The 12334-nt window shown below is 42.2% G+C and overlaps 1 protein-coding gene across 1 annotated transcript in view; it reads left to right on the plus strand.

Annotated features, from left to right (window-relative positions):
* Window positions 1–392: 392 nt before the first annotated feature.
* Window positions 393–12334, plus strand: part of LOC306942674 (calpain-1 catalytic subunit-like) — a gene marked incomplete at both ends in the record, with an annotated part of 34075 nt that continues 22133 nt past the window's right edge. Inside the window, 2 exons of the mRNA XM_079528681.1 lie at window positions 393–398; window positions 1760–1994. Of these exons, the coding sequence (XP_079384807.1) occupies window positions 393–398; window positions 1760–1994 (241 nt within the window). The remainder of the gene's footprint in view (window positions 399–1759; window positions 1995–12334) is intronic.

A 12334-nucleotide genomic window follows, 5' to 3' on the forward strand; every position in this document is an offset into this window, starting at 1 on the left:
GAGAATAATTCAAGCTTTCCGTACAGCTGCAATGTTGGTGAGTTTGACCTTGTGTAATACAATCAGACAGGACTTTTCTGTTTGGATGAATGGGCTGTCAATGGGAAGTTGCACCTAGGTACAGTAGCACCTTGCCAGCGGTGGCCGAACGGATAGCGGAGCGGTCTTGATACCGGAAGGTCGCCAGTTCGAATCAGCTGTCCGACACGTTAAAATTACCACCGCTGAAGTGCCCTTGAACAAGGCATTGAACCACTACGATGAAATGTGTTCTATGAGCAGGGCCTGGCTGGAAACAAGTTCTTGAGCTTAGCCCAGATACCCTGGGTAAATATAGTAATCATTTCATTTCATTTCATTAAGATGGCCGCGGTCTGCATATGGAGAATACCATGATGGTGTGAATGTGAACTTAGTCACTGTATAACTTAACAGCATGTATGTTTGTCGGGAGAGAGAGAGAGAGAGAGAGAGAGAGAGAGAGAGAGAGAGAGAGAGAGGCAGCGAGAAAGAGAGAGAGAGACTCGTTGCAAAACAAATATGAACCCTGTGAACCCCTATCGACGTGCGATGGGTTTGAACGAGGCCAACATGAACGACACTTAAGACGAGACGCGCGACGCGGAGAACGTGTGCCACATGTCACATGGATCACACTCTGTCCAACGAGGCCTAGTTCCATGAATCCATACTAATGAAGAGCTGCGACATACATACCATCCATCTGAAGTTCCAAACTAATGAAGAGCTGCTACATGCCATCCACACAGAGCACATGGTGACACCTGAATGCCGATGACAACTATATACATCCAGGGGTGCAACAAGTCTACTCGAATGTTTTACTAAATGTGACTCCTTTGATAAAGAGGTGGCGAGACTGACTGTTCAGTAGAGCAGGAGATATAGCACTCTTACATACATGAAATAAAGGTCAGAGCTGAAATCGACATGTAAATATGAAATAAATGCTTAAACATGTAGCTAGGTGTAATGTTAGAGACCACAGAAGACATGTAAATATGAAATAAATGCTTAAACATGTAGCTAGGTGTAATGTTATAGAGACCACAGAAGACATGTAAATATGAAATAAATGCTTAAACATGTAGCTAGGTGTAATGTTAGAGACCACAGAAGTGAACCTTTCAAGCCTGCATGTTTTGGAGATAATGCCTCATAGAGTAACCTCTAAGCCAGGGGTGCCCAAAAGGTAGATCGTGATCTACCAGTAGATCACACAGGCTGTGCAGGTAGACCACATGACATGCCCCTAAAATATATAATTTAAATACATAAATAAACTATTTTTGGCATCTGCCACTTGAATTAAGGTGACTCACTTGATTGATTTACATCAAAAAGGGCAGTATTACAAACTTATATACAAAACCAAATTCTACCAATTCCATTTCCTCCTCTATTTCCCATTCCAAATCCATTTGTCTAATATGTAACTATATTTTCAGCAATGAGATAATATATATTTTTGGTGTGTACTACTGGGTAGATCTGATTGAGCTGGTCATTTTTAAAGTAGCTCTCAAGTGTAAAAAGTGTGGGCACCCCTGCTCTAAGCCATGCCTCCAAAACTGGTGGGTCAAACTGAACAACCAATATGTCAATTTGAAGCTACGATTCCCTGCTTTCATACGACATGAAAAGAAAAAAAGAAACGATGACTGAGAATGACTTGGCCTCTGTCAACAACGGTCAAAACTAGTAAAAGAATGACTTGGCCTCTGTCAACAACGGTCAGAATGACTTGGCCTCGGTCAACAACGGTCAGAATGACTTGGCCTCTGTCAACAACGGTCAGAATGACTTGGCCTCTGTCAACAACGGTCAGAATGACTTGGCCTCTGTCAACAACGGTCAGAATGACTTGGCCTCGGTCAACAACGGTCAGAATGACTTGGCCTCTGTCAACAACGGTCAGAATGACTTGGCCTCTGTCAACAACGGTCAGAATGACTTGGCCTCTGTCAACAACGGTCAGAATGACTTGGCCTCTGTCAACAACGCCCCCCCCCCCCCCCCCCCCCAGAAGCAAAGATTTAAGTTAAAAACGTTCGCTCTGAAATAATATATATTCAAAGATTTTTCAAAAATAGCAGACCTACAAGCTCGTAGCGCGGCACCGATGAGCTTGTAGATCTGCTATGTTTCAATAGCTAAAGTAGAACATAATGCTTAAAACACCTACAGGGGTTCCCGCCAAGGACGGGTTAATGCACTTTGTTCCTTTCCAGCACTTATACTTACTCAAGTAAAAGATCAGAGTACTTCTTGTTGTGTGAGTCACGGAGTCACACGTGGTTACGTAACATCTCATGAGACAGAGATGCATTGAATTGACATGAATTTGACTCCAGGGGTAACTCACACACCCCCTTCCCTTCTCGCCAGATGAGCCCCCAGCCCAATGCAACCACCACACACTGTGACGAACGAGTAATGAACCGGCGTGGAGGTGACTGACGGAACCTGTTCTGGAAAACAGCTCGGAGATATATCGCGTGGTGTGATTCTGCAGGTGTGGCTGCACGGATCAAATGCACAACATGCAAAAATCTCAGACAATCTTACAATGATCCTGTGTCTTCTGTGCAGCGGGTTATTTCAGAACTCATTAGTATGGAACTGGGACTAATAGGATAATAAAAGTGTATTTTTATATATACATAAAGATGAAATGCAGCTCAAAGCGCTTTGCAGCAGCTATGAGGACACATGGAAGAGCATCAAAAACAAGTGAATCAAGCAAAACAGAATAATCCCCCCAAGAATTACAAATCTATACTAAAAAGCAAGTGTGAATACATAGGTCTTGAGCTATATGCGCACGCACGCACGCACGCAAGCACGCACGCACGCACGCACGCACACACGCACGCACGCACGCACGCACGCACGCACACGACTGACTGGCCCAAGAACACAGACAATTCACATTGAACTGCAGGGTGCAATGGGTTCAACGCCAAGTATAAAGTAAAGTTATTATTATTATCAGTAACAATGGAAACAAACATTCTCTCCAGTTTTCCCCATCGCGTGGTCGGAAATCGGGGCTGATCGTGTCATTTTCAAATGATCGGAATCAGATATTATATTCAATATTATATCCATATCATGATACTAGAATGGGTATTTTATTGTCTGTGATTTGGGATATTATACTATTGCGATAATGTTGAAGTGTTTTATAAAAATATAAATATCGGATCGGGAAAAATACTCGAAATCAAATGATCGGAATCGGATCTGGAGCAAAAAATAAATAAAAACGTGATCGGGACATCCCTAGTAGGCCTACTGATTTAGTTTTAGTCATAGTGTTTTGAATAAAAATGTATTTAGATTTAGTCATATTTTAGTCATCTAAATTGTTTTACATTTGGTCTGGTTTGCCCAGCATGTCCATCTCTAATGAGATACAACAGGTGACCGGGAGGAGAATTACATCTCTAATGAGATGCAACAGGTGACCGGGAGGAGAATTACATCTCTAATGAGATACAACAGGTGACCGGGAGGAGAATTACATCTCTAATGAGATACAACAGGTGACCGGGAGGAGAATTACATCTCTAATGAGATACAACAGGTGACCGGGAGGAGAATTACATCTCTAATGAGATACAACAGGTGACCGGGAGGAGAATTACATCTCTAATGAGATACAACAGGCGACCGGGAGGAGAATTACATCTCTAATGAGATACAACAGGTGACCGGGAGGAGAATTACATCTCTAATGAGATACAACAGGTGACCGGGAGGAGAATTACATCTCTAATGAGATACAACAGGCGACCGGGAGGAGAATTACATCTCTAATGAGATACAACAGGCGACCGGGAGGAGAATTACATCTCTAATGAGATACAACAGGTGACCGGGAGGAGAATTACATCTCTAATGAGGTACAACAGGTGACCGGGAGGAGAATTATGTCATCTCTAATGAGATACAACAGGTGACCGGGAGGAGAATTACATCTCTAATGAGATACAACAGGTGACCGGGAGGAGAATTATGTCATCTCTAATGAGATACAACAGGTGACCGGGAGGAGAATTACATCTCTAATGAGATACAACAGGTGACCGGGAGGAGAATTATGTCATCTCTAATGAGATACAACAGGTGACCGGGAGGAGAATTACATCTCTAATGAGATACAACAGGTGACCGGGAGGAGAATTACATCTCTAATGAGATACAACAGGTGACCGGGAGGAGAATTACATCTCTAATGAGATACAACAGGTGACCGGGAGGAGAATTACATCTCTAATGAGATACAACAGGTGACCGGGAGGAGAATTACATCTCTAATGAGGTACAACAGGTGACCGGGAGGAGAATTACATCTCTAATGAGATACAACAGGTGACCGGGAGGAGAATTACATCTCTAATGAGATACAACAGGTGACCGGGAGGAGAATTACATCTCTAATGAGATACAACAGGTGACCGGGAGGAGAATTACATCTCTAATGAGGTACAACAGGTGACCGGGAGGAGAATTACATCTCTAATGAGGTACAACAGGTGACCAGGAGGAGAATTACATCTCTAATGAGATACAACAGGTGACTGGGAGGAGAATTACATCTCTAATGAGGTACAACAGGTGACCGGGAGGAGAATTACATCTCTAATGAGATACAACAGGTGACCAGGAGGAGAATTACATCTCTAATGAGATACAACAGGTGACCAGGAGGAGAATTACATCTCTAATGAGGTACAACAGGTGACCGGGAGGAGAATTACATCTCTAATGAGATACAACAGGTGACCGGGAGGAGAATTACATCTCTAATGAGATACAACAGGTGACCGGGAGGAGAATTACATCTCTAATGAGATACAACAGGTGACCGGGAGGAGAATTACATCTCTAATGAGATACAACAGGTGACCGGGAGGAGAATTACATCTCTAATGAGGTACAACAGGTGACCGGGAGGAGAATTACATCTCTAATGAGGTACAACAGGTGACCGGGAGGAGAATTACATCTCTAATGAGATACAACAGGTGACCGGGAGGAGAATTGCATCTCTAATGAGGTACAACAGGTGACCGGGAGGAGAATTACATCTCTAATGAGATACAACAGGTGACCGGGAGGAGAATTACATCTCTAATGAGATACAACAGGTGACCGGGAGGAGAATGCATGTCCATCTCTAATGAGATACAACAGGTGACCGGGAGGAGAATTACATCTCTAATGAGATACAACAGGTGACCGGGAGGAGAATTGCATCTCTAATGAGGTACAACAGGTGACCGGGACGATAATTACATCTCTAATGAGATACAACAGGTGACCGGGACGATAATTACATCTCTAATGAGATACAACAGGTGACCGGGACGATAATTACATCTCTAATGAGATACAACAGGTGGCCGGGACGATAATTACATCTCTAATGAGATACAACAGGTGACCGGGAGGAGAATTACATCTCTAATGAGATACAACAGGTGACCGGGAGGAGAATTACATCTCTAATGAGATACAACAGGTGACCGGGAGGAGAATTACATCTCTAATGAGATACAACAGGTGACCGGGAGGAGAATTACATCTCTAATGAGATACAACAGGTGACCGGGAGGAGAATTACATCTCTAATGAGGTACAACAGGTGACCGGGAGGAGAATTACATCTCTAATGAGATACAACAGGTGACCGGGAGGAGAATTACATCTCTAATGAGGTACAACAGGTGACCGGGAGGAGAATTACATCTCTAATGAGATACAACAGGTGACCGGGAGGAGAATTACATCTCTAATGAGGTACAACAGGTGACCGGGAGGAGAATGCATGTCCATCTCTAATGAGATACAACAGGTGACCGGGAGGAGAATTACATCTCTAATGAGATACAACAGGTGACCGGGAGGAGAATTACATCTCTAATGAGATGCAACAGGTGACCGGGAGGAGAATTACATCTCTAATGAGATACAACAGGTGACCGGGAGGAGAATTACATCTCTAATGAGATACAACAGGTGACCGGGAGGAGAATTACATCTCTAATGAGATACAACAGGTGACCGGGAGGAGAATTACATCTCTAATGAGATACAACAGGTGACCGGGAGGAGAATTACATCTCTAATGAGGTACAACAGGTGACCGGGAGGAGAATTACATCTCTAATGAGATACAACAGGTGACCGGGAGGAGAATTACATCTCTAATGAGGTACAACAGGTGACCGGGAGGAGAATTACATCTCTAATGAGGTACAACAGGTGACCGGGAGGAGAATTACATCTCTAATGAGATACAACAGGTGACCGGGAGGAGAATTACATCTCTAATGAGATACAACAGGTGACCGGGAGGAGAATTACATCTCTAATGAGATACAACAGGTGACCGGGAGGAGAATTACATCTCTAATGAGGTACAACAGGTGACCGGGAGGAGAATTACATCTCTAATGAGATACAACAGGTGACCGGGAGGAGAATTACATCTCTAATGAGGTACAACAGGTGACTGGGAGGAGAATTACATCTCTAATGAGATACAACAGGTGACCGGGAGGAGAATTACATCTCTAATGAGGTACAACAGGTGACCGGGAGGAGAATTACATCTCTAATGAGATACAACAGGTGACTGGGAGGAGAATTACATCTCTAATGAGATACAACAGGTGACTGGGAGGAGAATTACATCTCTAATGAGATACAACAGGTGACCGGGAGGAGAATTACATCTCTAATGAGGTACAACAGGTGACCGGGAGGAGAATTACATCTCTAATGAGATACAACAGGTGACTGGGAGGAGAATGCATGTCCATCTCTAATGAGATACAACAGGTGACCGGGAGGAGAATTACGTGACAAATTGTGTTTTAGAAAAGAAAATAATAAGAAAAAAAACTAAATACAGCTATTTCAAGTTCAAGTTTATTGGTAATTTAAAATAAACCCACCTTATACAATGTATTCAGGGTATATATTTTTTTGTTGACCAAAAGGGAGTGTTTGGCAGAAGCCTCAGCTTATACCTTCAAGTGCACGCTTAGCAATTAACTTTTATGACGGCAAACCGTCAAACAAATGTAGTGCAGTTAAAAGTACAATATGTGCTGAAACAAATACATCATTGTGATCCATATTATATCATATATCTCACACGTTGCCCTGACAGTTGGCATGCTGCCAAACCGCTGTCAACACCCTGCCTCTGATTAAAAGTCATATTTCAGCCGTCAGCGATCATCATTTACATGATGTTCTCTGTATTATCTCTGTCGTCGTGGTGAAAAACTCAAACAAAAAACCTGTTACTTTTCACGATTCTCATTCAGCAGATCCACAAGCTCAAAACGCGTCGATTCGTAACACGATTCGAGCTTGTAGATCTTGTAGATCTGATGCTTTTGTGCGACACCTGTTTTGTTGTAGTATGATCGAGTATAGGGGCGTTAACCCATTTTGAGCGGGAACCCCTTTTGGTGGTTACATACATTATGTTATAATTTAGCTATTGGAAAATAGCAGATCTACAAGCTCACTGAATTGGTTAAGCCATTTAGACCAGAGACCAGATTCTACAAATGTCTTCTAATTACAGTTTTCTGAAAAAAAACCCCATATGTTTCTGTATCAGTGGTGCTCAAACTATTTCATGTGAAGGAACCCCCCAGAATTATATGAATTTGCCCGTGGACCCCCACCCTCCCATCTCAAAATATGTTGTTCCAGTGTCCGCCCATGCAGAAGCAAAGATTTGAGTTTTTTTTAAAAACGTTCGCTGTGAAAGAATATTTATGCAAGGATTTGCACACGTTTTGCACATATTTAACGGCTAAAGTTGAACGTTTGGGTCTTGCGACCTTCCTCATGAAAGGCCGACATGTCACTGAATACATACATGACCACATATGTGTGGACAACCAATAATACATACATGACCACATAGGTGTGGACAACCAATAAGAAACACACGTTCTCCACATTGTCATGTGACTTAACCCATTTAAACCTGAGGCAGATTAAAAAAAAAAAAAAAGGCTTCTAAATCCAGAAAATCGGTTTTCTGTTTCTATATCAGTGGTTCTCATTCTCATTTTCATGACTGTCAAGGACCCCCAAAAATATATGTAATTGGCCGCCGACCCCCATCTGAAAATGTTGTTCCAGGGCCCCCCCCCCCCCCCCCAGAAGCAAAGATATGAGTTACAAAAACATTCGCTCTGAAAGAATATATATTCAAAGATTTGCACCACCATTTTCACGAGAGAAAATAGCAGATCTACAAGCTCGTAGCGCGGCACCGAGTGCCGCGCTACGAGCTTGTAGATCTGCTATTTTTCAATGGCTATAAAGTATAACATAGTGCTTCAAACGCCAAAAGGGGCTCCGCCGTCCAGAATGGGTTAAAGTTACAGTGCCTCTGTGACATTCCTCATACACTATTGAAAGTGCACTTTGACTATAAATAAAAACTCTTGAACCTGTTGGCAGTCTCCCTCCTTCTCCTTCTTGTGCTGCTTTGTCGCCCCTATATACGCACCTGCTGACCAGTATGAGCAGGGCCGGATTAACACCTCTGAGGGCCCCTGGGCACTGAAGCTCGAAGGGCCCCCCCTTCACGCGCGCGCAAATTTTTTGCGGTTTTGGAGCCGTTTTGGGGCAGTTTTATGCCGTTATTTATTTCAGGGAAATTTTATGTGGAGCTAAAAAAAAAAAAAAACACTTTTTTTTTTTTTTAGGGGCCCCTGGTGGCCAAGGGCCCCTGGGCACGTGCCCAAAGTGCCCTATGGTAGATCCGGCCCTGAGTATGAGTCAGGTCAGTGTGCGGAAAGTCATGCTTAAAGTGGTTCAAAGCTATAAGATGACACCAACGCGTCCTCAGGTGTAACATGATTTACGATTATGATTTATTTTGTGTAACAAATTTACGAACAAAACGAACAAACCATAAAAGTTCAGATTTGTGGAGATAAGAGGTTTCTTCCCCCCCCCCCCCCCCCCCCCCCCCAGCAGCAACGATAACCTGTGGAGATACGAGGTTTCTGCCCCCCCCCCCCCCCCCCCCCCCCCGCCCCCCCAGCAGCAACGATAACCTGTTCTGTTACGAAGAGAAGAAGAAAAAAAAGGTCATTATTCAGCATATTTTTCTTTCTTCCTCTTCTTCTGGAGTGGGAGGAGTCAGATTGTTTTTATAGCTCTTATAGACCTGAGGGCGATTCTACAAAATGAGCTTCTAAATCCTGACAAAAACATCTTTCTATTACTGTATGTCAGTGGTTTTCAAACTATTTCATGTCAAGGACCCCCAGAAATATCTGTATTTGGCTGCGGACCCCCCCCCCCCCCCCATCTGAAAATATGTTTGTTCCAGGGACCCCCCCCCCCCCCCCCCCCCCCACACCCCCTCCCACAGAAGCAAAGATTTGAGTTAAAAAAAAAAAAAAAGTTCGCTCTGAAAGAATATATATTCAAAGATTCGCGCCACATTTGAATGCTTTTTCAAAGATAGCAGATCTACAAGCTCGTAGCGCGGCAGTCGGTGCCGCGCGTATACGAGCTTGTAGATCTGCTATTTTTCCAATAGCTAAAGTATGACACATAAGGCTTATAAAACACCTTCCCGTCCAGAATGGGTTAGACACGCCCCTTTACATAACAGGGCAGTATAAATGCGGGCACGGCTGCAGCTCCAACCTCACCTTCCTGACTAACTCAGATCGGTCTTCTGGAGAACTATCCACCCTCCTGACAGGTAAGACACACAATCTGCTGGATCTGATCCAGGGACACTTGGTGGAAAGGATAAATAACTGAAGCATGCAGTGTTGATTTTGACAGCAAATTTAGATTTTAGTTTTAGTCATAATGTGACCAGATTTGACTGAGAGCCTGCCATCGCACAAATTGCAGCTTTTCACCAGAGATTATTATTATTTATTTTTATGAGTCTGAGGCAGACTCTTTGCATACTAGAGCATGTCTGAATTAAGTGGCAGAGCTGAAATGTAAATATGAGAAAATGCTTAAACATGTAGCTATAGGTGTAATGTTAGAGTCCACAGAAGACATGTAAATATGAAATAAATGCTTAAACATGTATCTAGGTGTAATGTTAGAGACCACAGAAGACATGTAAATATGAAATAAATGCTTAAACATGTAGCTAGGTGTAATGTTAGAGACCACAGAAGACATGTAAATATGAAATAAATACTTAAACATGTAGCTAGGTGTAATGTTAGAGACCACAGAAGACATGTAAATATGAAATAAATACTTAAACATGTAGCTAGGTGTAATGTTAGAGTCCACAGAAGACATGTAAATATGAAATAAATGCTTAAACATGTAGCTAGGTGTAATGTTAGAGACCACAGAACTTCTGTGGTCTCTAACATTACACCTAGCTACATGTTTAAGCATTTATTTCATATTTACATGTCTTCTGTGACAGAAGACATGTAAATATGAAATAAATACTTAAACATGTAGCTAGGTGTAATGTTAGAGACCACAGAAGACATGTAAATATGAAATAAATGCTTAAACATGTAGCTAGGTGTAATGTTAGAGACCACAGAAGACATGTAAATATGAAATAAATACTTAAACATGTAGCTAGGTGTAATGTTAGAGTCCACAGAAGACATGTAAATATGAAATAAATGCTTAAACATGTAGCTAGGTGTAATGTTAGAGTCCACAGAACCTTTCAATGCTGTTTTCTCAACTCGCTGTTTTCTGCAAGACATTACTCTATAAGCCATATCTCAACCAACCAATATGTCAATTTGAAGCTATCATTCCCTGATTAGACTATATAATTTATAGTCGCTTCAATAGATTTAATTTAGTTTTAGTCACATTTTTGTCATCCGGAATGTTTTTTGTGTTGGTCTATAGTTTCAGTCGACAAAATATCATCAAGTTATTTAGTCGACTAAATCTACAGTTAATTTACACGTGCTGGAAATAGCCGGCCTACAAGCTCACAACGCGTCACAGGTTGTGAGCTTGTAGATCGGCTATTTTCAGCATGCAACCACATGTAAAATGACTTGTGTCTTTTACTTCTACTGGATCTATACTTGTCCCTTCCTAACATTTTAGTCTAGTTTTTATTTGTTGACAAAATTGTCAGTATATGTAGTCTTAGTTGTAGTCATCATGGCTTAGTATTCATTTAGTTTCCATTCAGTTTTTGCCAGTGAAACCCATAGAGTTATAGCTATATATGGACCAGAGCTAAACGGTCACACCAGATCACTGATTATAAATTGGTTTCATGAGATCATGAAGTCAGAATCCAATATTCCAGTAGTTATTATCACATTATGTTGTTTCTGGGCTGACAACAAAACAACATTCACAGACACTTTTTGTTTTGGGTCCAGAGTCACCGATTCAATGATGATCTGATCTGGCACTGGTGGGACAAGTACACTGACTTTTGGGTTTTAACTTAACCCATTCTGAACGGGAACCCCTTTTGATGTTTTAACTAAGCATTATGTTATACTTTAGCTATTGAAAAATAGCAGATCTACAAGCTCATAGTGTGCCACCGAGTGGCGTGCTACAATTAAATTAATGAACACAATTAAAACATACTCTGTTAAACAAGTAAACAGGGACGTGCCGAGTGTTACAGAGGCAGCTATAGGGGCTGACATTCCGTACGAAGGGCACTTTTGGACTAGAATAGCAGATCTACAAGCTCTCAATGGGTCGCAGCGCGACACGTTGTGAGCTTATAGATCCGCTATTTTTGCAGTCAGGGGCTGAAGTTCCGTATAAGAGGGCACTTTTGGAAGAACATATAGCCGATCTGCAAGTTCTCAACGCGGCGCAATTCTCGGGTATGGCATGGGAAGGAGGAGGACGACATTTGCATTTCTTTTAACCCATTTTGGGCGGGAACCCCTTTTGGTGTTAACATTATGTTATGCTTTAGCTATTGAAAAATAGCGAGCTTGTAGGTCTGCTATTTTTGAAAAATCGAAGAACGACTGACATAGAAACACAGCTTTTTCAGAAAACTGTCAGGATTTAGAAGATTTTACAATCTGATCTCAGGTCAACATTCGTTAAATGCTGCATCATTCATGGTCTGGATAGGGCAGTTGGTTTTACAGACGGGTAAAAGGGCAGGAGGGGCTGAACCTGTACTAGTAGCCAAACCTCAAAAGGTACAGCACCTCCACAGCACCTCCTACAGGAGCTAATGGGAACTGTGTTTAGCTCAGAACACAAAGATGCATACTTCTATAGGGGCATAGTCTCTCAACTACCTGGCATC

The sequence above is a fragment of the Electrona antarctica genome (assembly GCF_951216825.1).
Source record: "Electrona antarctica genome assembly, chromosome: 18".
In the NCBI taxonomy this organism is placed as follows: domain Eukaryota; kingdom Metazoa; phylum Chordata; class Actinopteri; order Myctophiformes; family Myctophidae; genus Electrona; species Electrona antarctica.